This window comes from Setaria italica, chromosome VIII (assembly GCF_000263155.2).
Source record: "Setaria italica strain Yugu1 chromosome VIII, Setaria_italica_v2.0, whole genome shotgun sequence".
Taxonomy (NCBI): Eukaryota; Viridiplantae; Streptophyta; class Magnoliopsida; order Poales; family Poaceae; genus Setaria; species Setaria italica.
In genome coordinates, this window is record NC_028457.1 from 8,951,365 (window position 1) to 8,978,521 (window position 27,157).

A 27,157-nucleotide genomic window follows, 5' to 3' on the forward strand; every position below is an offset into this window, starting at 1 on the left:
ATTGGATAGACGGTCTTCTTCCTTCTTTTCGCAATGGTCGGGACATGTACAAGCGAGTCCACTTTCTTAGTGACCCGATCAATGAACTCTGTAGCCGGAGATGGTGTTGATGGACCTTGCATCCTTCTTGGCCTCCTTGAGTAGACGATGAGGTTGTCAGGGAGAACCCTCGCGGGTGGAACGAAGCCCTGGCTGCATGGCTGGGCAATGCCCTGGTCCCCAGGCGAAGTCAAGTGCGTAGGGAAGGCTGGCACGGACTCAACTCCCAGGCGATCGGGTGACGCCAAGCCGGAGGGGAAGGTCGCCGTCTCAGGGATCTGTAAGGACGGCTCCACGTCGGGGGGAGCTAGTCGCGTAGTGGTTGCCGGAGCAGGAGACACAGACTCAGTAGGAGTTGAGTTATGAGCCGGGATCGAGTCGGACCCATCGCCTCCAGGTGAATCTTCAGTGGTGCTGAAACAATGTCCATCCCAAGATGCAGCTAGGCAGACAGGTTGAGTTGCTGTATCGGCAAGGTGGCCCTGAGGCAAAAATGGATCGTTGGCTTGCTCCATTCCTTGATTAAGTGGTGGACGAACCGGATCAACACCGGTCGTTGTGGAGTTAATGCGCTGGCAGGAACCCGAAGCGCCCGCCGCCGTAGTGACCTCGAGCGCAGGGGCCATCACACCCAGCGCGGTATCCAAGGTGACTCCTCGTTCGGTGTTGTTGTTGCACCCCGAGGTGGCTGGGCCCAACCGTGCGTGCACAGAGACACGGTGGACCCCTGCCGTCGTCATCGATCCGCCTTCCGCCGCTGCCGTCGTAGGAGAAGCCGCCGACCGTCTTTGCCAGCGGCGGCAACGGTGACCTTTGTCAGCTTCAGGAGGGGGTGGGTTGGGTGGGTCCGCCGATGGGGAGCTGTCGAGAACTCTCACCGATATTTGCACGGGATAAGAAAGAGAACGCTGGATGTACTGCTCTCCCAAGCTCGGCACAGCAACTTCAGGAATTTCCATGTTGATTAATGGGGGAATGCGATCTGGATTGGAGCACCAGGCCGTGAGACGGAAAAACTCTCGTTGGGTGGCAGTCACTGGATGGACGTCGTGGAGAAGGCAGCAGTCATTGAGAAGCTGCGTCGCCGTCTCCGCGTCCCATGCGTGCGCCGGTATTCCTTTGAGCTGCACCTCCACGACTGCAGGTAGCGATGCCGCCGAGGACCTCATGATTCGCGACCATCGCGTAACATGCAGACGCCCGGGGGAACTGGGATAGGTCTTCCATCGTTGAGGATTCTTGAAGCCGTGATCTCATCTGGTGAAATCAAGAGAAAACTAGCGTGTCCCATGGGAAGCAAGGACAACAGAGTTTCCTCGATCTCAAACCTCTGAGCCACAGTTGGCACAATCGCCCCAGTAAGAGCTCGTCCGTTTCTTACTGGTTCAAGTCTTGTTGAGGCCCGTCTGCGAAAAATCAGTAGCACACGTCCGCCTGTTTCCTGCTGGTTCGAGTCTTGATGGAGTCCTTGCACATGGTTTTGGGCCTACCAAAATCAGCAGCACGATTCCTCCACGGCATGGAAATGAATTTTTTTTTGACTATTTGTTAGCGTTAAAATCAGACCAACACACGAACGCACTCGAAGTGCGACGCGTAGAAGGACTTCTTGTAGCTCCTCTGCGCAAGCCGGTCAGACCGGTACGGTAGGCCGGTCTCACTGGCGAGCCCGGCGAGGATCCAACGAGCGCCCGCCCGGGAGGGATCCCGTCGGGGCAGGCGCACCTTAGGTTGTTCTAGGCTCGACAAGCCAACTAGAACACCTCCTCATGCCATGGAGACAAGAGAAGAACAACACATAGGGTTAGAAAAGTTGGGTAAAGAGGTAGAACACCTCCTCATGCCATGGAGACAAGAGAAGAACAACACATAGGGTTAGAAAAGTAGAGTAAGGAGGAAAAAAGGTAAAAGATAAAAGATAGATTTATTTGTGATTGATTGGACACTCTCAATCGGCCGTGACCCTTTATATTTATAGGGTGGGGAGACCTTACCCCATTGGAGTCAAAACCCTAACAAATCCCGTGTAAATATGCAACTCCTAACTCGGACTACACAGACCAAACCAGTCTGACCGTCCCGAGAAATCAGTAAACCGATCTGACCGGTTTTCCTAGGTGCAAATCTTCCCGATGTCATAACTCTCTCATTCGAGTTCCAAATCGGACATTCTACGTATGCATTTTGATCGAGTCAACAAAAGCTACAATACATAATAATATCTATGAACTAAAAAAAGTCAAAACGACCTACAATTTGGAACGGATGGAGTATTATCTATTTGCAAAACTAGTTGTCATGAGCTTACTCATAACTTATGCAATTAGTTTCACAGTTAGCTCATATTTTGTTCTCCTAATTAGCATCCAAACACACGGGATCCAAACGGGCCTTAACACCACACCAGCACTAATGCAGAGTCACGCTTCTTGTACCCTACGCATGCTAGAAAATTATGCAAGCATAAGAGGCCTTACCATCGAACACAGCTTTCAACATCTTCTTACCTAGCAAACCCTGTCCATTTTTCCTTTCTGGTGTCAAACGACCACGCGAGATTGAATTTGGAAAAAGAACTCAACAAAATATTTACCATTATTGCCCTCTCGGTAGCCATATTCCATATATTTATCACCACCAATTATATACGAATGTTCCAGAGCAACAGCGACGATGTTCACAATCAACAATCACACCTACGAATGTTTGAATTGTTTGGACCTTCTATACTTTCAGGCATCTGGGGCTCTGACCTGTTTCAGATCAGGACCAAAACCTGTTTTGGATAATCTCATACACCACTCTAACGAAGCTCTTAGACGATTCATCTTCAGGCAACTGCAGGAGCTTCGCAATTCGTGTGTAAGAGATCTGGGTCTTGGGGAAAGAATCCTGGGCTATATCTGTCTGAGGAGTGTTGTGGAGCTTCGGGTTGGACAATGCCCACTGTATTGCCCATATGGCAAGCGGACGCATGTAGCACAGGGACCGGTACTCGTCGTCATTGTTCCAAGCTTCAGGAGTTTGGAATGAGTATCTGAGGAACTCAAATTGTCAGATTTAATTAATGACATAATTAAGGCTGCATGACATAATTCTATATCATCAAAATATTCTTTTCTGTGCTAAGTTATTAGTTTTTCACAACTTCCATTATACATCCAGTACATCAAAGTACAAAGTAAACTGCCATGTTTGTGAACATCTAGCAATAATATCAACTGTATATGTGAAGAATTTTTGAATAGTTCAAATCGATATGCATTGGTCCTTAGCAGTTATAGCATCAATGGGAAATAATTTATTAACAAGACAAACAACATTGAAGTGATTTGAGCAATTTGATGTCTTGGTTGTAAAGGAGTTCTACAACTAGGTTATACGTATAGCAGAACTCATTATGGAAAAATACATGGTAACTCTTCTTCAAGTTATATAATTAGGAAGCACATGTTCATCAGAAGAAATTTATCATATGAGCACAAGTACCATTAATCAATTAACTTAGGTTCTGGTTCTAGAATATGGAGGATTCGTGAAGCAAAAGTACAAAACACGAATCAGCTTCCTAGAACTGAAATCTAGCAGCTATTCACATGAACCACTTCAGCATGTAGTCATCATCCTAGTTTATGTTTCAAGTAACAAGATTCATTGTTAATCTCTATCTTATAAGTGATTTCTCAGTTGAAGCATTAACATTACCTACATGGCTAGCAAAAAGAATAGAAGAGAAGTTGAAAAGACAGCAATTAGCAAGAATTGATAGTTTCCACCATTGTCATTAAATTTGTCTCAATGGTTTCACAAGTTCAGAATTTCTTTTAATCTCAGATAATTATGCCACATGCCGACATTCAAACACATAGCAAGGAAAACGCAAGTGTCAAAACTCACCCAAGTCCTTCTGGAGACCAGGCAGCATGATAGATCCCTTCAGCTGTCTTAAACCCCTGCTCTACCATGCCTTCTTGAATCATGGTCGCAGCTAGTGCATATGTCACACCTGGCCATATCTCCCTAGACTGCATTGCAGACATGTCCAGTGTGCCATCTGGCCACATCCCATTCATCGCTCCCCTTGTACCATCCTTAAACTTCATCACGTTGAAAGAATATATCTTTTCTAATGCACTTTGTGCCTTATCCTTGTCAACAATTGGGAAGAGACCACACGCTTTGGCGTACCTGGAAAAAGACAAACAACAAGTTCATTAAAGAATAGGGTAGGTCTAGCTGAACTGCTTTAGGCTGTTTGATTTAAAAACACCATGGAACCAACATTCACACTTCTGTGATGGAAAACCAGCATGGATGTATTAATGATAAGCACATATTTTGAGTTTATACCCACCATCTACCACTGAACCTGGAGCACCATTACTCAGATGCCAAACTGGTACATCATAAGTACTCTACTACTGTATGATTTATTCAACTTAAATATTTCTGTTTATTAACCCTTATGTACATGATAACCACTAAAAAAATATTTGGATGTGATGGCAAGAGCAGAACGTTTTAACCATAAACATTTCAAAAGATGCTACTAGCAATGATAAAAGGGAGTTGATTTTTCACATTGGTTTTACACTAACGCATAAGAGTAAGGAATGGAGCACAAAAATGCATCTCAGAAAATTGTGGGCAAAACCAAATAAGTGTTGTTTGTAGTCAGGTATCAATCTCAACACAACTGGGAAAGCACATCGTCATAACTCATGTTAATCCTAGAAGCCGACAAATGTTTACTTGTATGGTGATGGATGATTAAAATAAAATCTGGTAGCAGTTATATGTTGCATATAATAGAGTTACATGATGACATTAAACAAACATCAATGTCATATAATAGCAGTTTGTGCTATTTCAGTATATGAAATCTGCTACCGGATTTTGTGTTGCATACAATGCTGTCTTATATAATGTAGTGTTAATCCTAGAACCCAGTGTTAGAAGTAACTAACCAAATAAGTATTGCGTTGTCTGTAGTAAGTTATGCCATGTAATGTATAAAGGGAAAAATTTTCATCTATTTGTTTAACTAGAAATCATATCAAAACTCAAAAAGAATTAACAAAGCTTTTTTTTCTTGAACACGCAGGAGAGCTGCGTATCATTATATTAAGAAGAAAAATCAAAGCTTGCAGTTAACAGATTCGCGATGTATACCACTGCCCAGCCAATTGATCTGCTTGGATAGATGTGCTCACTTTGTTGTCACCATCATCATAATTGAAGTAAGAACCATTCCATAACTTGCTATACACAGACTTGGCCTTCTCATATTTGTCCCAAAAAAGCTTTTCAGAAGCTTCGTCACCAACTTCCCGTGCCAAGGCTGATGCAGCCTGAAGAGCAGCCACCCAAAGACCACCGCAGTATGCACTTATACCAGCCATTGACCACACATCATATGTTTGATCTGGGAAATTCTCATTTTCAATCATCCCATCTTTATCCTTGTCAAATTGCTCCATATATGCCATTGCCATATAAACTGACGGCCAAACAGCTCGGGCAAAGGATTTATCCCCTGTGGCCACAACATCTCTATAAACTTGCAGCACAAACTTTGGATTCAAATCTTTCCATCGATCAGTATTATAGAGTGTATACGCATTCACTTTGAACCACGGGTCATATAACCCAAGATCATGAGGAACAGCACCGAGAACTTTTCTTGCAGCCCATTTCCCATCATGCAAGATCCTGAGCTTTTCAGGATCATGCATCATGACAGCAGCGGCAAAGTCTCTCTGAACGCTAATTTGAAGTTTTGGAAATAACATGACCAGTGAAAATGATGCATAAAAGTGGACATCATATGTGTTCCACATATAATACTCAATGCCCTCAAGGTACAGAAATTGCCCAATGTTCTCTTCGCCATGGAGCAAAGTTGTTCCTATAGCAGAATTCGATGCAATAGATGCATGCATCCTCTCAAGTATTGATGCCATTCGATGAAGAATGTCAGAAGCAGTATTATTCTGTTGGATCATCTCATTGACATCATCATCGTTTAACATGTCAAGAGAAAATTTTTTACCACCAATTGCTGTCAAGCTTTGAATTGGTGGCAATCCATCTGAAAAGGTGTATCTGTGTTAATTCTCAAGAAAGCTAGTTGACTTCAGCTAGAAAAGATGAAGAAATGTGCATACCTGTCCATATAGTTCCTCCAGCGTTAAGATAATATAGTTCATTGAATAGCGTAACTGGATACCTGTTGAAGATAGCTCAAGCAATAAATCAGTGCTTAGTAGACCCACATAATGTGTACTAGGATACTAGGTAGATAAATTATAGATGCTAGAACATACCATGCAGGAAACCTCTCGTCTTGCAAAATAGGATCCTGCCAGTCCTCAATCTGCCTCTCCCAGGTAGTATGTTCTAATAGTTATTAAGTACACAAATGAAGTCAGAAACAACTATAGGTATTCCAATCAGAAGGAATTCCCCATTTAACAGTTCAGTCTCACACCAGTAACAAAGGTACATGGAACCATATCCACAGGATAAAGCTCATTAAATGGTACTATCAGCTGCTAGTTAATAACAAAGCTTGAACAAGGATATGTTATTTTCATTCTTTTCAAATATTTTAAATCAAATATTTGGTACTATTCTGCAGTTATTAAGTAGAAGGTGAAAATAATTTGTCGTTAAGACCCTAAACCAGCCAGTCGTTACAATATTTCAGACCCATACTGACTTCATGCAACACTTGCCCCTTTTTATTGTACAGTGTAAACTCAAGAGCAAAAGCAGTATATTCAATAGAATGTTCTAGTGAGGAATTGGACCATACCAAGAATAGCATCATGAGCAAGGCTTGCTGCTGCATCAACATCTGTGCCATAAAACTTGGTGTAACGCCTGCAAAACATGGAATGTCGTTTCAGTTGCTTTACTCTTTTACTCATTTATTATGGAAAAAAAATTACTGCTGCTCTAACCTATGATATGTTTTCCCACTGGAGAACTTCACTTCAGGACAAGCCCATGCAAGTGAAAATGAAACATCCTGGGTTGCCTTGGGAGCAATCTTAAGAGAAGCGGCAATAGCTGCCCCTATTGATGATCCTGGCTTGGAGCACATTGAAGTTTTGATGGGATCAAGATGATCAAAAGATCCATGCTGCCATGATGGAAAGGAAGTTGTCAGCTACATACTACTATTATACTTTCTGGGGATCAAATTTGATCAATTCATAGAATATTTGAAATTAAATAGAAGCAATATATGGTGTGATAGACTAGACCTGAGCTAAACCTATTGCAGGGTATTTGACTTCACTTTAATCAGAGTGCAGACAAGCATAAAGCTAAATCTAAGATGAAATTTTCTGACTGGAAAATGAAATATCTTTGCATCAGAAATTTTGCATCCCAATTTTAGGTACAACTCATTAGTAAAGATTGCAATCTTTACAGTTGTGCACAGCATTAAGAAAACACCTATTCAACCTGTATACTGTCTGAGAAACAACTTCCAGGCTGTTCACATTGAGCTTCGTCCAAAACATGCAATATTCCATGATAGGCTGGTACAAACATTAATATTGAATATATGTGCTAACTGCTAAGTTTCAACGTTTCCACTTTTCAGCAGTTTGGAATATTTGAGTTGTTTGGTCATTTAGATATTCTACAGAACAAGTGAGAAACTCAAATCTAGAAACTAGAAGGGCGCATACAATTTAAAACTCTGCTTCTACTTTGTCTCCTATGTGTTTGACAAAAAACGTGAAAAACTCAGAAATAGACGACTTTCGAAAGACTGACACAAGAATGCACTTCCTGATAACAAATCAATTCAACAAGGTAAGCTGCATGTGCAGCTCCATAGAGATGATCGCTTAACTAATGCAATAATGTTTCAGGAATGTAAAATTCATCGCACAAATGCGACTGGAGGCTTGTCGTTCTCTTTCCTTGCAATAGGAAATGTATAGGGTGCTTCCAGTTTCAACTAACCTCTTTCACAGAATTCCACATATCTTTTGCTGTGAATCCATCAGAGTTCCCAGATATTAGGAAGCAGGGACATTCAGAGATATGAATATCCTCTTTCTCCTGTGCAGCTATCGCGAAAGTTACAGGTGGTTGACCATCTGCTGTTCTGCTTTCAAGTACATGACATGAAATATATTTAGAAAATTGCTGATGGCCGAGTTTAGTTTATATCATTTTATTCCAACTCCTAGGAGACACCAGATATCTTAAGATAAATTCAAACTATTAGTTACCTGTGATGTAACAGTATGCCATGAACGCCATCCTTTTCTCTGTCATCCATTAGGATAGAAAAATATATAAACCCAAAAATTTATTCAAGAAAAGCTGGAAAATAAACTAAGCAATATCTACTTATGTTTTCTTTACATCATACTGGAGTTGGAATGGTATCCCGTGAGCTCAGATTTTCCACCAACAGAGTTCTGAGTAGGCAAATTGTGAACATTCAGAGAACAGAGAGGCAAATGTAAGTCTTCAGTAATCATAAAAGCTATTGAATTTTCTTCTAGGAAAACAGAAGTCATGATTGGAACTTACAGCCCATGTAAAAAGCAAAGTCACATCAGCAGCTGTATGTCCTGAATTAGTTACCTGAAATTTTTGGACATGGATATTAAGGTGGACAGCTACATAATAAAGTTGAGAACAAGTAAACAGTATACTGAAGGAATTTCATGAATGTAGTATTACTGTGAAAGTGAATACTGCAGCTGGATAGCTGCTCTGTTGATAATTGTGTGGAATAATTGGAGAAATCTGACGGCATACTATATTGAGCTCCGGATCAGGTTCTCCTAACAAGCAAAATCCAAAATCAGACAAAAGAACAGTATTTAACCAAAAGAGAATTCTGCAATTACTGTAATACCATCATATACTGTCCAGGCCCTAGGGTAAAGAGCATGATAAGTAGAGTGTTGTCCACTCATATTCCAGTCCCAGGATCCAATTCCTGAAATCTCACTTCCTCTGCATTTAAAAAGTTCTAAGGAATTTTTCTAGTACTCAAAAGAAATAAAAATGCTATTGTTATATTAAAAACCCATGGAGTACACATCAATGTACTTACTTTGGCAAATCTGGTTTCCCAGGATGCAACACTGTGGAATATTTTCGACCATCTTGGTGGGAAATGAAGGCCTAAAAGGGCAACAAATTGTACACAAGTATCAGGCAAGGCAAATCTTGTATTTAAAGGTATCTTATCAGCATTCTAATCAACTAACAATGGCTGAATCAAGCACATAAGAGTTTGAGAAAGCATCAATGCACACCCATTATTCATTAAATTACAGTTCTTTCCATTTCTTAAAGATTCAAATATATGATATACTTAAGGACTTATCTGGTGCATCAGCAGTACACGTGCAATGTATTAGAAAAGAGTATCTCAAATTCCAAGAATCATTAGATACAATTAGAAGACATTTAGCGGCCAAAAAAATAGTGAGGAAAACTAAAAACTTACAGAAAATTGATTAGCCAGTACAGGTTTGTCCTCACAAGTTCCTGGAAACAATTGCCAACGTTGGAAGTCACCTGTGTAGCTTCTTCCAATACTTCCTGCACTACAGTTCCAACAATCAGAAGATACATAAACTTCATTGAACAAATGGGAAAGATTTTTAGAGCAAGCACAAAAGATATTCTCCTGGTAAAGAAAGCAGAACTAGGTTGAGACTTTACAGGCTAGTACAGTGTTTATTTTACATAAGTGGATTTAGAGGATCTAGCAAGATCATTTGCAGTGTCAAGCAATATAGCACCCCCAAAGCTAGTGAAATATGTTTACGGGACAATGTTATCAAAATGTATGGTGAATGTACACCCAACATTTACAGAAAAAACAAATTACTCAAAGGGAAGAAGGTATACCCAATGCCACCAAGTGGAACACCCTGACCGGATTTTGCAATTCGCTTTTTCATAGGATCAATAACAGAAACCTGTAGAAAACTAACAAAGCTAGCACTTAGATAGTATCCACATGAAATTTGAAGCATGTGGAATATATCAGTTTTCCACGTGATAATCTTCTATTCGAAAACATGTGAAATAATTAAACATACTCGTCCTTTTGAAGTTTCTTCAAGGATATGTCGACCAAGACGAAGACCAATACCAGCCTGAAATGATGAAATGAAGATTAAGTGGCGACTAGTAGAATGGAAGACTAGGATCTATGTAACATAGAAGAAGTACCAGCTGCCTTGTCTCTCTCCATGTAAGCCTGAATGATGGCAAATCATGTCTAACATGAGTTAGCTTGTGTTCCCAGGTCAACACTGGAAGTTGTCCAGGATACACCTTTTCCTAACATCAAAGAATACCCATTAGAACCTAAAATATAACGGAAGATATAAATAACTCAGGAATAGGGATGAATAGTAGTTATAGCTTTTTTTACAAGTGGTTGAAAGAATCATTCAAATTGTGAGTTAGTACCTTAATTTTAATGATATGGGTTAAATATCATACACAGTTGTATGCATAGATTGATCATCCATCAATACAAATAAAATTAAGCATCCTCTACTGACATGAAATGAAGATTCGATTTTTAATGAATAAAACAGTTGTGACTGATTAGAACATATAATTTTCACAAAATAAGAATAATGTGAAGTGGTAGCAGCTTTACATGAATATAGGAAGGAATAACTCACCTCATCACCATTCATATGAGCTGGGGGACAATTCCGAGACACCCCTTTTGGTTGCTCATCCGTGCCATTTTCTACCATGTTTCTTACTTTTTTGGGCTAGCCCTATGAAGAGATCAAAATTCATGTATGTAAATAATCTCAAGTGTATATAAATATTAACAAAAGTAGTTTACAAACAGTGGAATTTAAAAGTTGCAGAGCATGAAGATTTGCAGATATTTCAGGTGACACAAAAAGGCAAAAGGTGGAAATCTGCTATGAAAATGCATCAGCATGTTATGTTCAGGATAGAAACAAACTGCTGATGTTGGAATACCTCTCATATATCCAGGGTAATATGTGAAGCAACACTGAACAAATATAATGTCAAAAGGGCTATGCTTTGGTCAAATCGATAATTCTTCAAACTTTAGATCAAAGCACCTTGGTAGATTGATATCTCAGCTTCATCACAATTATTTTACTTTCAATCAGAGAAATACAATACTTTGGTACACACTGATGGAGTGAACATAGGCCAAATATTTTATTTGGTAGAAGCGAACAGAATTAAGGTGTGTTCTGAACCCTACGTAGATCAAGCAATTTTGAGGAAAAATAAATGATTTTACATTACAAAAACACGGAATCAAATTTCAGAAAGGTCATAAGGTGTGTTCTGAACCCTACGTAGATCAAGCAATTTTGTATAAAGACAATAGGCACTAGGCGCTAGGCAGTGTCCCATTCAGAAAAAAAAAAGTATTAATAATTGGAATCAACCAGAAATGTTGAGGAATGTTGAGGAATAACTATTGGCACAAAATCACAATTCACGATATTGCTTACGCCAGGTGAAGCCTCAGGGTTGAGTGTCAGACAATTGGATTAACATGGTTCACTTTTAGTTCCTACTCCCTCCGTCCCAAATTGTAGGTCGTTTTGGCTTTTCTAGGTGCACAGATGTTTGTATGCAAATATAGTGTAGGTCTATATGCACACAAACATCGACCTACAATTTGAAACGGATAGAGTATGTATTACTGTATCAGTATAAAAAAATCTACCATGTTCGTGCAGGAAACATTTGGACTTGATTGGTCGCAGAAATGAAAGAACAAAATAAACAGTCCATCCAAGCACGCAACGGCTTCCTACTAATACTAAAATTAAAGGTGGATCAAAAGGCTGGGAAGACGACTACAACATAACAGTCCCCAAGTTTGGGCCGCTTCGCTTCAGTGGAAGCAGAACGGGAGTCGTGCATGTACAACCACAACGGCGAGGTAAGAACACAGCAGCCGCCGATCCAACGACACGCAAGGAAGAAGATGGGGCGACTAAAGACAGAGATCCCCAGCGACAGGCCACGCGCACCAGTATGTTAGCAGACAACACATAAACGATCCCATGCGAAATTTCGGGGGTGGCAAAACACCGGTTCCCCGCCCAAATCCCATGGGCCGGAGGCGAAAAGCCATACCCCAGGAGAGGCGGGCACAATCCGTTTAGAAAATGCCGCGACGAACAGGAAGAGGAGGAAGGGGCGAATCTGTGGGTCAAACCGGATCCTGGATCGATCGGGGCGCGAATGCAGGATTGGAGGGAGCGGGAGGTGTTAATCTGACCTTCTCCTAGGGCGAATCCCCAACGAGCGAGCGAGCGATCGATCGATCGATCTTCTGAGCTCTCTTCGTCTGTGCGCGCTCCCGGCGGGACTCAGGCTGGGGGGGCCAGTGGAGACGAAAGAAAACGGAGCAGATGAAGGCCTGCTCTCGTGGGTCCCACGCAGAAGGAGTCGTCGCGCCGCACGTGTGAGGTGGAAAGGCGTTGCGTTAGATGTACCATGTCATATGCTCATACGTGGCGATCTGACGTGTTGCGATTAGGATTGCAAAATAAAACCGATCAAAAAGAAAAGATTATGTAGCCTGTTCGGCTCGACTTAGAGGGTGTTTGGATAGAAAAAATTATGTAGCCTGTTCGGCTCGATTTAGAGGGCGTTTGGATCGAGGTACTAAACTTTAGGAGGGTCACATCGGATGTTCGGACGCTAATTAGGACTAAACATGAGCTAATTATAAAACTAACTGCAGAACCCCTATACTAATTCACGAGATGAATCTATTAAGCCTAATTAATCCATCATTAGCAAATGGTTACTGTAGCACCACATTGTCAAATCATGGACTAATTAGGCTTAATAGATTCGTCTCGCGAATTAGACTCCATCTGTGTAATTAGTTTTGTAATTAGACTATATTTAATACTCCTAATTAGTATCCAAACATCCGATGTGACAGGTACTAAAGTTTAGGGGTGTATCCAAACACCCCCTTATGAGCCAGCTGAAAAGCTGAAACGATTGATTTGTTGTGAGAGAAAAACACTGTTCGGTGGCTGATAAGCTGGCTGATAAAGCTGAAGCGAACAAGCTGATGATTGATTGGTTAGATGATATAATGACGCGTGGTCAAGCACCGAGAGCGGGGATCCAGAGGGACACCTTTTAGAGATCCGGCCTAGGGTTAGTTCGTGCGCAGGGATTCGAGAGACGTTTAGGGGAGTTAGCGTATGATTTTGCTAAGAGAGTTTTTAGACAGGTTCATACCGCTTCGAAGTGTAATACCTTACATCCTGTGTGTTGTGTTGTGCTAGAGTTGTCTCTCTTATTTGTCCAAGAGCTAGCCTTTTATAGGCCAGGCCTGAGGAGGGAGTGGTTGGGGCGAGCCTTGCATCCCAATCCATCCCTTTACATTGCGCATGTGAATGCGGCGGCCACCACCTTGCTACAGTTTTCCTGACGCGCCATCCACTTTCCCTGACACCTTCTTGCCTTGGTACGCACGGCGTCGGAGCACCCCATCGAAGTCCTATGTATGGTAATCACTATATTTTACCATTTTACTTTGGTAATTCTTGCTTCTCTCGGTCCAGACTCACCATCTTGGGATAGGGGTGATGAATCTGGCTCCCAGGATCCTTCCTGGGAGGCTTTCACCTCTTCCCGAGTCAGTGAGGTGGCCTCACCTCCTAGCAGAGTTCCTGGGAGGCTTCTGTAGCTTCTCGAGTCCGCGTAGTGGGCCCACCCTTCTAGCATAGGGTAGCCGTGAGCCAGCCGGGCGCTCTCGACAAAGGGGTCCACTGCCTGTTGGACGGGACAGGTGAGGCCGTCAGTCCACGAGGCATCCAGGCATGTCCCGTCAACCATAACGATGATTTTTTACGGGGACGGGGCGCCTGTTGACAACCTACCTCGACTGTCGCTCCTTTCCTTCGCTAGGATGCGCCATTGCTTACTTAGCTTGGAAGCAAGCTTTCCCAGGTGGCTTCCTGAGAGGCCCTCTCGGTTGCATCCCGCTCCCTTTGCGTGGGCCTTCAATGGGTCCCATAATGTAGAGGTAGTATTTCCTAGGCCCTTCCTAAGCTTTGGATTTCTAGACCCATCTCCTTAATTGGGCTCTGCATGGTGGAGAGCTCTTCTTATAGGTGGGCCCTACTTGCAAGTGCCTTCTCGGGGTACCCCCGTTCCCCTAGCGCTGACAGCAGCCCTTGGCCCTGGGCTGGACCACCTCTCATTGCGCGTAGGGTCCAGAAGAAGAAAAGGGGTTGCCTCTCGTCGCTTCGTCTTCTCCTTGTGCGCAAAACGCTTGGGTTTCAGTTGGAATTTTCCTAGATTCCGGGCTCCCTTCTGCGCTCATTTTTCGATGGCCTTTTCTCGAAGTCGAAGCACCACGCCTGTTGCCTTATAAGGCCGCATGAGCTTTAGGGCTTCCTTCTCCACTTGTCATCTTCCTTGACTCCTCGCCTTGTCTTCCGCAATCCTTTCGCTTGCTCCTATGCTCACCGCCATGGCTAGGAGTGATCGCTCTAGCCACCGCACGCCTCCGTTGTCGCAGCGCGACCCTCAGGTTGCCCACCTCACGTGCTCCACGATTACGACCGCGGATGCCCTGGAGAGGGTCTGGGCGATACTGCCTCCGGTACGGCCAGATGGTAGCGCGACGATCCGCGGGGCGACGGAGTCAGCAACTCCTGACGAGCCAAGGGATGTGGTCATGTTCCTCCCCTTCTTCTTCTTCTGCAGGCTCATTCCCCCGTTCTCCACCTTCTTCCTCCGTGTGTTGGAGGAGTACCAAGTGCATCTAGTGCACCACACGCCCAACGCCGTCCTCACACTAGCCATCTTCACCCATCTGTGCGACATGTTCGTCGGTGTGTGGCCTTCCATCGAGCTCTTCCGCCACTTCTTCTACCTCCAATGTCCGCACCGGCCGGCAGCGCTCCTCGTGTGGTGGGGGCGTGCTTCTTCAAGCTCCGAGCCACGCACGATGGGGAGTACATCACCATGATCCTCCGCGACAAGTGGGAGGATTGGAAGTGGCGGTGGCTGCACATGAACGTCATCATGCCCCACCAGTGCCTCTGCCTCCCGGCCTCTCCTCCGATCATCGTCGCCAACATCTGGTCTGCCCTGCTGGTCCTTGGAAAAAGATGGTAGCCAGTGCTGGACCGGATTGTTTAGCTGCGATAGGCTGGGCTTACATCAACCATGGTGGTGGTGGACTTCCTCCACTGCCGTCTCGCCCCTCTACGCGCGCGGGTCTGCCTGGCGTGGTTCTACACCAGTGTCAACGACATGACCCGCACACAGCGGCGGGTGGGCACGAACCTCACCGAGGTGGAGATTTTGGAGCTGTTGGTGCTGATCGAGGAAGTGTGGGATCTGGTGACGGGGATCCTATCGGGGGGTGTCGTGCCCTTGTGTGAGGACCAGGGGTGCCATGCTTTCCTCGCGACACTTCCGAAGACCGACACGCGCAGATTCGATGTGCTTCACGCGCGCCCTTCCGGAAGCATCCACATCGAGGGGGGAGCGAGCGGGTCATCATGGGCGGTGGCTCCTAGAGGGGAGGGGAAGCGTCGGTGGCCCCGTTCCCCAGTCCCGACAAGTTCTTCCTCATCGTCATCGTTGCCACCACTCTCTCCTCTGCAAGCTCTGCCTGCCCTGGGGCAAAGGACGTCATCTACGATGGTGGGTAGACCAGCAGGTGCGTCCACCAGCCATCCTCCCCTCTCAGGGCAGGGAAGACTATGACGGCCTTGGCATCTCGGTGGATCTACATGAGGCCCAGACGCAGGTTTGACCTTCGCATCCTTTCCCCCTTTTTTGATGTGATCTTTCTCCAGGAGCACAAGTGGTTCGCTGGGGCAAGCTCCTCCTAGTGAGGCCGGCAGTAGGGCACCATTGTCTTCGCCTCCCGGCGGATCTCTCCCACGGAGGGTCTTCCTCTCGCCGGACCGCAGTCCTCTGCAGGTGGGGCCCCTACGACCGTGGATGACTATGGCGGGCCCCACCAGCCTTCACCTTGTCCGCGTGTCGCAAGCTTGTTGGGTCTCGTGGTTCCTGCTGGCGGGGCCCCGGACACCAATGGACATGCGAACGGATCCACCCCTGCTTCTGTCCCGCCCCTCGCCTCAGGTGGAGGTGATGCCGGAGTGGAGGCGGCGGCCATGAGGGCCCCCAACATTCTGATAATGGTGGCCCCGGTGGTGGTGGCCCCGGTGGTGCTGACGACCGCTGACCCGACTGTTGTGGCAGCGGTGGTAGGGGACCCAACACTGATGGAGCTGGCCGGCGTGGCTACGGCCTCGACAGGAGTGTTGTCTGCCCCGGATGCCGGCAGCGAAGAAAATGCGGCTGCCATCCTGCCCAGGGTGTGACGCGCCTTGGAGGCGGCCCTTGAGAACATCCAGCGAGTATTGGCGGGTCTTGGTGGGGCGCCCTCCGAGGAGCATGCGTGGGCGCTTTAGGAACGCGAGCAGGAGCTGCTCTTTTAGGTGTTCGCTCTCGCTCGCCGCGAGGAATAGGCCCTTCTCTGGGAGGCAGACCTAGCTGCGCGCGAAGAGGCGGATGCCACGTGTGAGCGGCTCCTCAACTCGTCGGAGGCGGCGGTGCTAGCCCACGAGCTCGAGCTACTGAAGCACTTTGACCAACTTCAGTGCCGGGAGGAGGAACATTGCCAGGTAGTGGAAGCTGCCTGTGCGGCCACCCTGGAGTGGGAGGAGCAGCCGGCTCATCGGGCCGACGAGCTTGACATCCTTGCGTGAAGCATGGAGCCCCGCATGCAATCGTTGGACCACTGTGAATGCGAGATGGCCCAGTAGGCGGCTGAGGCCGCTGCCATGCATGAGCAGGTAGTAGCGGTGCGGGCAGAGGCCAACGTGGCGGTCCAAGCAGAGCGCCTGACGTCGGCCGCTAGAATCCGTGCCATCAAGGATGCCATCAATGCCCAGCTCCTCGATGCCTAGCGGTAGGTCAGGGAGGCCGAGAGCGCCTGGGAGGTGGCCTTGAAATACGCAACGGAGGCTGAGGCAAAGGTCACCAGCGTGCTCTCCCTTGCACACAGCTTCCCGGAGGAGCTCCAGCGCCTTCGGTCTTCCTATCAGGAGGCCACCGAGGGTTTCCGCGCCATCAACCTTTGCCTTTGCGACGTACTCTCGGATGGAGGTCAGGATTGGTTCCCTTTGCCTAGCTTGTTGGTTGACCGTGGACCGGAACATCTTCTTCCCGCCTTCACCGGGCTGGCGGAGCACCTGGTGGTGTTTCGATAAGCTGTGGATGCGGCCGCGCTGCAAGGGGCGTGCGACCTGACGTAGGGTGTTGCGGAGCACATCCTCGCATGCCTGAAGACTCAGCTACCCAATCTGCCTATGGAGGCATTGCGTGACGGCCTGACTGCTGAGGAGGAAGAGGTAACACGTGCCACCATCCGCGACTTGGCCGCTGAGATGGTGGGCCATTTCGCTCCGACTCCTGATGATGAGTGGGCGACGGCGAGGAAGGCGAAGATCCAGATGATGCTCCTGCAACTTCCGTGGGCGGGACTTCCGATGGCTCGTCAGTGGTTGCCGCACGCCAGCAGCCCCCAGCAGGCCTGTCGTCCTCTTAGTTTTATTTATTTGTCTTGTCCTTCTTTAGTGTTGGCCTTGCCTGAGTGTGGCACCTGAACTTTTGGGGTACTGTGTTGTGCCTCCCAATTTTGTAATAAACCAGACATCTACTTTTGGCTTCCAGATTTAGCTTTTGTTCCTTCATTCAGATTTTGCCTTTCCTTTGTCCCTGTGGGGAACTTCCTGGCTATGTGGCGGTTCCTAATGGCCCCACGCTAGCACATCCTGTCGAGGATGCACACGTGTTGCCCCAACCTTGCTTGCATTGATTGCTACGGTTTTCGTGTCGCAAGCAGAAGCACCACCCTGTTGGCTCCGCCTTGCACTCCTTTTGAGGGGGAGTGGCACCTGGCGACCTTATGTCAGAGCGGCCTTCGGTCCGTCGGTCCATGCACTGCTCTTGGGCAAACGATTGCCTCATGAACAGGGCGGACTTATCAGGTAGCGTGGCTTCCCCCATCTATAAATAGCTGCTAGGGTTGCCCTTCTTGCTATCCACCATAGCCATGGAGCTCATAGTTCATCAAGTTCTTCTTGGGGTATCTGGTGGTTTTGCCCCTAGACCTCATCTTTCTCACGCCGCCTCACCTGGTGAGGAAACCGAAAGGGAGGCTGCTGCGATGTGCAGCCCCCCCTTAGCATAGGAGAGTTGAGTTGAAGGGGCGTCACGACCCCGGGGAGTCATAGTGCTCTAGGAGCAGAGGCGAAGGAGCGGCAGATTACCGATGAGCAGGGGTGTGGTGTGCAGACCCTCAGGTCTGTATACCCTCCAACCCAGCATAGTAGAGTTGAGTTGAAAGGAGGGGAGGTATGTGGCTGGGTAACCTCACGGGTGGCCCTCCCTGGATCCATCGCAGGGTTGCCTATGGGTTCTGTTGCCCCTGGGGCAACTCCCATGCTGCCTCACTAACGAGGTAGGCCACCCAGAAGGGTGCAGAAGCCGACAAAGGCCGCCACCCGCAACCGCGATGAGACAGTCCCGGAAGTAGGTGCGGTACGCATCCATCGACGCCTACCTCTCGGCCGCCTCGTTATTGAGGAAGGCCTCCTAGCTGGATGCCCAGCCAGAGCTACGTGGGCAACCTCCCATAGGAACCCTTTCTAGGGCTCCTGTGGATGTTGCTGCTCCAATGTGAGCTGGCTCGGCACTTCCCTGGGTTTGCCTAACAGCAAGGGCACATCTGACAGGACTGCTCTACTGCTTTGCTAGCTTGACATCCTCCTTCTCTGGGAGGCCACTGAGCCGGTCCTGAGATGGAATTGGGGGATGCTTGCGGGGCCTCTGCTAGGCAGATCTTCAAGAATAGCCCTGCACTGCAGCCCCCGGCCTCCTCTTGGACTGCAGCGATACATGTCCTTGAGCGGTGCTCCGCGCTCATGGACTTCCCCATCTCCATAGTGCGGAACCTCACGTTCCTGCACCGCGGAGCTCCCTTCATCCTTGTAGAACTTTTTCTTTTAGGTCGTGATGGCCGTGTACTTTCTAGTGTAATGCTCAAAAGAAGTTTCTCTTTTTAGAGTACTTGGCTCTCTTTTCGTGTTGTGAAAAGTTTGCCATGTAGGAAACATGAAATAAAGGGTGTTTGTTTTAGTTTCTTCCCGGGAAGGTGCCACTTTGTGACGACCGACCCCAAATCTTTCGAGTTAATCTTAATCCGAGTCCCTAACCCCGCTGACTCAGCTTCGCCGAGTTTAAGTGCTCAACCTCCAGTTCCGGTCCCGACCCCTGAGAACCCGACCCCTCTCCGTCGGCTCCCAGCTCCGACCCCTACAGACCCCCAACCCACCCCGTCGGTCCCTTCTGAGTTCCCCAAGGCAGTGCCCTTCTCAATCTTGAGTAGAGGACAAACCGAGACTGACCGGTGGACCCGCAAATCTTTTCCCAGATCCCCCGAGACAGACGCACTCGAGCGGCCTGCACTCCTTCAGAGCTTCTCCACCGCGTGGCTCAACTCCTCCGACCCCCGCCACTCCACCCCGTCGTCGGCCGCGACCGAATGGATTCCCGCGCCCTCTTCCCCAATCGCAGCGGAAGCCCCTCTGCAACCCTTTCTGCAGCGCCTCGCAGCTCGCGCCCATCATCACCTCGCCGGACCCCCAGCTGCAAGGCCCGATGCCTCCCGGCTTTTCCGCCGCCTCTCCCCAGTCGCGCCGCCCTAGATGCGCTACGCGACGATTCCTCCTTCGCCAACCTCAACCTCGGCCGCGACAGCTCCTTTTCCGCCTTACCAGAGCTACGCCCCGACAGACCGCTGCTTCGCGCTCGCCCGCGCAGCCGCAGCCCGCCTGTCTTATCGCCTGTGCAACCTCGCTTCTAGCGCCGTTCCCCCTGTCACACCCCTCAATCCGCCGCACGACGATGCCCGCCTCCGCCAAATCGCAACCACCGGCAAAATCGCGCCTGCGCCGCCTTGTCTCCGGTGCCCAATGGCCGAAGGTGTCATCCCCGAAGTCCTGCTCCGCCGCCCATCGTTGCTCAATCGCCGCCATGGCAGCGCACTCCCTCTTTTCTTCCCGGTCTTCGTGCTGCTCCAACCCTCTCTCTCTTCCGCGCAGCTATAAAAGGGAATGCCAGAGTCCCACCGGAGTCCCTTTCGCCATCGCTGCCTTACCGCCGTTCCTCTGTTTCGTGCTCAAGCGCTGCCACCTAAGTTCCTGAGGAACTCTCCTCTCCGCTCAACACCCGCTTTTCCCAATCCACCCAGCCGCTTGCTCTTCCGCGCTGTGCTAGAGCTTGCTTGTTGTCCACAAGAAGCACCGCCGCCGCCGGAGCACCGCCGGACATCGCCGCTGCCCAAGTCTTAGTGCTTCAGTCCTTCCACCCAAGTCTGCTCCTTCCCGACCCCAAACTTCACCTATAAACCAAAGGTAAGTTACCGACCCCTGTTCTGCCTCGCCCGACCCTGTCTGTCCGTCCGACCACCGTTCCGCCTCGCCCGACCCTGTCTATCCGCCCGACCCTTTTTCCGCCTCGCCCGACCCTGTCTGTCCGCCCGACCCTTTTTCCACCTCGCTCGACCCTGTCTGTTCGTCCGACCCCTTTCTCCGTCTCGTCCGACCCTGTCTGTTTCGCCGACCCTTTTCCGCCTCGCCCGAGGACTCGGTTGTATCCTTTTCCTTGACCCGAGGGGTATATGTGTATAAATCAGGGACTTCTCTGCGCTAAGTCTGAGGACCCCCAGCACATCTATTCCTCTAGTCTAAGGGTCAGATCATAAGTTTCTTTCCATCCGACCCTTTTATCTTGCTCTCCACCAACCCAAGTACACTTCCCCACCTTTTCTGTAGCTTTGCTACCAGTGTCCGAGCTTTAACTTGCAAGTGTTGCTGTTGAAATAACCGCCTAAGTGCTAACTCCTGCTTTGTGTTTGTGTAGAGCTGCATCTCGCTGACGGCGTCTACGAGCTGTACCCGGTGCCAGAAGACGGAGCTGTAGCTGAGCTACCTCTTCCAGAAGCCGAAGCCGCCCCAGCAGAAGATCAGTTCCCTTCCTCCTCGCTTGAAGGCAAGCCCCGGAGCATGAACCCCAGTTTCCCAAACTTGCGCATGCCTTCTTCATCATGTTTGTGCCTTTACGTATAGGAGTCGTTTGCAACCGTAGATGCATGGCGTAGTTCCTTGATCTGAACACTAGTTGTTGGACCGAGTAGTTGCTATGCTTAAATAGGAAACGGTAAAAGTCGAGTGATTTCCTGTCACTCGCGAGTTATAGGAGTTGGTTGTTTCTCCTTCTATTACAACTATAAGGACCATGGACGGGGCAGGGTTTTGGTTAACTTTTGGTGGTCGGCAGATCGCCCCGTATGTCTATGGAATCTGTTAATGCCCGATAGTGGTGGTGTTCGTGATCAAGTGTTTGAAAGTACTAACCTCATACTCAGTATGGTATGGGGAAGCCTAGTACCGGATTGAACCTAGACGTGAGCGGTCGCCCCATTGTCCTTGGAATGGAGTTTCCCTTCGACCGCACGTGGTGGCAAGTGTGGTCACAGAACGGCAGAGGCTGGGTCTGTGGAACCTTGCACCAAAGGAAATGGGCCCGACACGGGTTAGGGAATTGATGAAGGCCGACATAGGAAGCGACCCTCGGTGGTGCGCGGATGTCATGAGGTTAGGTTCACCATGCATGGTTAAAGAACTCGAATCGATTCGTCTGCCTCTCACAGTTTGAGACTGCTTGATCGCTATGCTACACTGAGTAATAAAGGAATCTGATGATGACATGGTCTTGATGATGTTTATATACCTTTGGTTGGATCTTTGTTGCTTAGAGTAAGTTGCCAACTTAGACCGGTTAATGAACCTAGAATCTGAGCTAAAACTTTAAAAATAAGGATCTACTTAGTGCTTTTGGCAAGCAAACCCCTCAGCCAAAGAGCCTTGCATGTCTAGAAGTGGTGGAGTAGTTTTACTCCCAGTCGGTTAAGTCTTGTTGAGCTTAGTAGCTCAGCCTTGTTTGTGGCTTTGTTTTTAGGTGAAGTCGCCGCTCCTGAGCTTGTCCCTGTTGGCACTTGGCCACCCCAGCTCCCTCCGGGTTGGATGGTTGAGTGGGATCCCTCCACGGACGGCGAGGAAAGGGATCACTGATGTCTTGGCTGGCCTCACCAAGGACGTCCAACCCCTACGTTTAACTTCCGCTTATTTTTTTACCTTCTGTTGTTTTCTTCAGAACTTATTAAACTCTGATTTTTACCAAGTGTGTAACAACTTGTAATCTTCTGTTGGACTTGTTGTATTCTCTGGAACCACTCACCTTCGTGTAGGTTTTGCTAAACTCGGTCCTGTCGAAGTGGTTAAATCGGATGAAATCCGACGGCATCTTGAGTTAGCACGATTAAGGCATGAGTATCGCATCTAAAGCGACTTAACTGTGCTTTAGTTGAGTTAATCCGAGGTGGTTCCGCCACACACTTCTTGTAATTATGCTTGTGACGATAGACAGGATAGTGGATGATGTCGGTGTTTAGACCTGGCAACCTATCGAGGGGGTATTCGAGGTACTATTTTATGCATGAGGCTTGCCGAGATCAATAACTCGAAGGTGACCTCGAACACACGATTTAGACAGGTTCGGGCCGCTTATGTCACATAATACCCTACGTCCTGTGTGTTGGTTGTGTTGTATTGATTGAACTTGTTTGGAGGGGGTCCTTGCCTCGCCTTATATTGCTAGGGGCAGGGTTATAGGTCAGTTGTTTACAAGAATACTACTCAGATTTTACTAGTGAGTCCTACTCTAATTGCTACGAGTAGTTTTCTACTCCTCGACTAGTTCTTGTCCTCCACGTAGACCACGCCGTCTTGCACTGTAGTCTCCATGTCTGACACGTCTCAGTGTACAACCCCGTATCTAGGACTGTCCAAACCTTCTGGTGGGCCCATAGATGTAAGAACGACAAACCCCCGAGTACTTTTTAGTCAAATGTAGTAGTCTCGAGTACTTCTATAAACGTCTCCGACTAGCTTGTGGTGCCCTTTGAGTACTCCATTGGATTGAGTCTTCGAATGTACACGAGTACTGCCATGCGGCTAGAAGGTGCTCAAGTCTCATTTAACTTGGTCTTCAATCTTCAATCTTGAATCTTATATGGATGTGTGATGAAAATTGCACTCCATATGGAGTAGCCCCCGAGCATTAGGTTGAATCGAAGAATTAGGCTGAGGGTCAATCTTGTAATTTCACATCTCTTTTACCTTAAAACACAAAGAAAAAACTTTTTTAGTCGATGGGCACGTGGCACACAGCCCCCGAGCCGTTACACGACTAGTTTGGGTATAGGGTCAACCACTAGTCAACATGACCATTCGCTAACAGTAACCTTATCTCTTTCAAAAAAAAATGGAAACTGTCAAGCGATAACTCCAAGCTTTAAAAAATGGAATATTCCTATTAATCTTGCCATTGGTTTAACTATGCTGCGATTATAAATAACGGAGGAATTCATCCCTTCCATTTCACCCAAGCCATTCTGCCCATTCATCTTCCTCACTGTAGCCCCAGCGCCAACGCTCGCCTGAGCCTTGAGCGTCGAGTGCCACCGTCCCCTACCGCTTAGCCCCCGAGCGCATATGCAAGAAAACCCTCAGGGCAGCACGAATGGAGAAGAAGGTGACATTCAGCAAGGCGGCGTAGAGCAAGAAGAGGAAGGCGGTGAAGAAGGAAAAGGAGATCCAGTTGCCGGCACTGAAGTATGGGAAGACCAACCAGACGGAGCCACCGAATCAAGCATGTGCCTAGAAGAAGTCCGTGATGAAAGAGGCGGATATCCAAGCATATGTAGATGCCAAGCTTGTCCAGGAGCAGGACTTCATCGACTGGAGGGCTGCCTTCGGTAACCCCTGGCCACTGGAGAACTACACCCACGAGACAATGATCTTCACACACTTCGTCAAACGAGGTTTGACTCTGCCCACATCTGATTTCTTGTACAGGCTGTTGAGTTATTACAAGTTGGAGCTAGTCCACCTCAATCACAACTCGATCTTGGACATAGCTATTTTTGTGCATTTGTGTGAGGCCTTTCTTGGAATTCAGCCCCACTTCCAACTATTCCGTAAGTTCTTTAGAGTTAAGCCCCAGCCCACAATGGACCATACTGAAGTAGTCAGGGGGGGGGGGGGCATTCCACTGTGGGAGCAGGTTAAAGGCTTATACTTGGACTATGAGTTGATTGACTCCCACTCTAACTAGAAGGAGAGGTGGTTCTATATTGGAAATCACGAGCCTTGACTACCCAAGGTGACCGGCCACAGCCTAGTGTGGAATAATTTATGGTTGGACGAGCCGACCCATGGGGACAGCCTTCAGCTTCCTGAGCTCCTGGAGAAGATCGCTGTACTCAAGTTGCAAGGCCTGACAGGAGTAGGCGTAGCCTTAGTTTCATGTGGAGGTAAGTACAACCCCTGCAACTGTACTGCACTTGGGGGTACGACTACTCGGGCCCCAACGACCCATCCCGGATGTCATCAGACGACTTGTCCGTGGATGAGGTTATGGCACAATTGAGGCGCCTCTTCAAGCACACCAAAGCGATTCCGACGGTCGTGAGAGAACACTGCGCCACCAACCTGCCAAGCAGTGTAAGTACCCGTGGCCTCTGCCCCCAAGTACCAATTTTGTACTTGCCAATTAATAGACTTGTCTATTTAAGCAGGAAGATATTCACTTGTTTTGCTCCGCTCCTCCTCCTCCATCTGACGCTGCTCTGCGTGTCAAATAATTGCAGATGTACAGAAGGCGGTCGAGGAAGAGGAGGAGGAGCGTTTTTCCTCCTTCAGTAGCTCTAATTCAGAGGCTGCTAAGAAGTTTGTTGTCAAGCCCCATCCATCAGACAAGGTAGGGTCTTCTTCTGGGACATCCAGGCGTGAAGATTAAGATAATCTGGAGGCCGGATTAGCGCCACCCCCAAAAAGGAGGCGCACTATCGCCGTCAAGCGTGTAGTGAAGAAGCCGCCTACCACAGATGAAGTCCCTCCTTCGGTAATCACATATGAAGAAGGACAAGATCATGAGGATCGAGTACTCATAAGTTGTTTCCCTTACCGCCATGTCTGCTTAGTTATGACATTGGAGGATTGCAGATAGTTGGGGATGAGACAGAGGCGGAGAAGGCGACCACAGAAGTCGTGTAGCAAGAGCTGCTAGCAATCAAGGAGGTCATCAAGCTGGACGATAACGAAGAGCCTCCTATCACTAGGGTTAATCCCACCGGCGCACAGACTACTCAAGTAGTGGAGATGGCAGCCATGGCTAGTGAGGATCAAGCTGTGATCCAGCAAACCGCGCTGAAGAAGCTGTTGCCCACAGTCAAGTCCCTATGCCTGGGGGGAGAGCCCTCCTTGAAGATAAGGCGGTCCACAGAGTAAGTATTCGAGTACTAATTGCGACCTATCTTTGCTTTGCTATATATCTTGACACTTGTCGTTTTCAGGAAATCCGCCAGCATGGATATATGGGCCCTAAGTCCAAAATCTGGAGGTGATGGCAGCAGCCACTCAGCCCAAGATCTCATCCCAGAACCTGCAATTCCATCGCCAAAGAAGCGGCCTACGCCAGAAGTAGCTCCAGGTGTTGTATCCCTTGTTGCTGCGCTTATGCATGATGTCATTGCATCACTTAATGTCGCTATAGTGCTAGCCCCTGAGCTACAAGTAGCTGAGCCCATCGCGGCGACATCTTCGGCTGTGGTGGCTACACTGGTAGCCCCCAAGCTGGAGGCAAAGACCGAGGCTGAGACGGCGACTACTTCTGGAGTCGAGGCTGCGCTCGTAGCCCCCGATCTAGAAGTTGAGGTTGAAGCTGCCGAGGCTCTTCCAGTGTTAGCGTCCATCCCGCCTTCTGATGCAGGACCGTCTACTAGCTGCAACATGGCCTTTGTTTCGTTTTCCGAAGTTGGTCCCTCAACTAGCCGAGCATTGGTTCCTCTCGGTGCGCCAATCATCGAAGAGCACAAGGAACTGTGGATAGCTGAATGGGTGGACCTGGAGAGGATCCAGCTTGTTGCTGACCCTCTGACCACCATAGAAATGGAGGCCATGATCATGGATATGCATCGCCATGTAGGAGACTACACAATGGTAAGTTTTCTCCTTTTTATCTTCAACTTGAAATTGGTACTCGGTCCTTAGATGAGTACTTGCTCTGTTTTGCAGAAATTAATCAAGCACTCCTGCCGGAAATCAGAGATGATCCAAGGCTATGGAGACACCATAATGTGGGCACAGGCACTTAAGCAAGAGCTAGCCAAGGAGCAGTAGTACTCCTCCCGGCTACTCATGAAGTACAATGGCCAAGCTGCCAAGTATTGCAACCTCATCCAGAAGGCTGCGGAGGAGAAGGACCGCCTTCGGAATCACAACAAGATGTTGAAGCATCGGGTGGAAGGTAACTTGTGTTCCTTATCTAGTCTTCGAGTACTGATTGTACTTTGTCAATATTGAATTGCTCCTTGTGTTTGTTCTTGCAGAGCTTCACAAGGAAAAAGAAGATCTCCAAGGTTGCGTCATGGACTGGCAGAACTCGTTCTTTAGAGTTATGGATCAACACAACATGGTGTCCACTCTATATGAGACTTTGGAGCATCGACTGGAGAAAGAGCGCAAGATGCGCATTAATGGAGAAGTCAGTCTGGTAGATGCCACAACGTCCCTCCAAGAGCGTGCAGCTGAGTTAGAGGCAATCAAGCTTGCTCTGAAGGAGCTATCAGAAGCTGCTCAGCCCATCACTGATATGGTGGAGCCCCCGACAAAAGGCATGGAGCCCTGCTAGTTGGTGGAAGTACTCAAGGAGGTGCGTGCGTAGATTACCGGGTACATCCAAAAGATGGCAGAGTCCGTCTCGAAGCAACTGTTGGCAATGGTGAAGTCCTTTTATCTTCAAGCTAACTATGCTCCAGTTGAGGAGGGGATTGCCCAAGACTGCTCTGATGAGCAGTTTCAACAGTACCTGCAAGAGGTGACTCCCATTGCGAAGGAGGTAGCCGGTCAGATAG

General features: G+C 48.0%; 1 protein-coding gene across 6 annotated transcripts; it reads right to left on the reverse strand.

Annotated features, from left to right (window-relative positions):
• Window positions 1–2,602: 2,602 nt before the first annotated feature.
• Window positions 2,603–12,485, reverse strand: LOC101782092 (non-lysosomal glucosylceramidase). Of its 6 annotated transcripts, none has more exons than XR_002678822.1 (20): window positions 12,341–12,485; window positions 10,734–10,835; window positions 10,270–10,380; window positions 10,137–10,193; window positions 9,943–10,013; window positions 9,536–9,635; window positions 9,137–9,207; window positions 8,936–9,036; window positions 8,758–8,861; window positions 8,605–8,658; window positions 8,434–8,489; window positions 8,298–8,336; window positions 8,026–8,173; window positions 7,005–7,186; window positions 6,857–6,924; window positions 6,366–6,438; window positions 6,207–6,268; window positions 5,253–6,130; window positions 3,937–4,227; window positions 2,603–3,076 (listed from the first exon to the last, which is right to left on the reverse strand). XR_002678822.1 is itself a non-coding variant. In XM_004978951.4 (20 exons), exons 2-20 carry the CDS (start codon window positions 10,809–10,811, stop codon window positions 2,803–2,805), a joined length of 2,856 nt encoding a protein of 951 aa, XP_004979008.1. In that variant the 5' UTR covers window positions 10,812–10,835; window positions 12,341–12,484; the 3' UTR covers window positions 2,603–2,802. The 6 variants fall into 6 exon arrangements, 5 of the variants coding, with proteins under 5 accessions (XP_004979008.1, XP_022684843.1, XP_022684846.1 ...); XM_004978951.4 differs by having other exon boundaries at window positions 5,212–6,130; window positions 8,026–8,170; window positions 12,341–12,484; XM_022829108.1 differs by having other exon boundaries at window positions 5,212–6,130; window positions 12,341–12,484.
• Window positions 12,486–27,157: the final 14,672 nt, after the last annotated feature.

Excerpts from the sequence above, each read along its gene's own strand:
- LOC101782092 (XM_022829108.1), bottom strand. The coding sequence starts at position 10,811 with ATGGTAGAAAATGGCACGGATGAGCAACCAAAAGGGGTGTCTCGGAAT. Across the intron at positions 8,490-8,604 it reads CTTTGCTTTTTACATGGGCT|AACTCTGTTGGTGGAAAATC; the intron begins GTAAGTTCCAAT and ends TTGCCTACTCAG. Across the intron at positions 7,187-8,025 it reads TGTGGAATTCTGTGAAAGAG|CATGGATCTTTTGATCATCT; the intron begins GTTAGTTGAAAC and ends CCATCATGGCAG.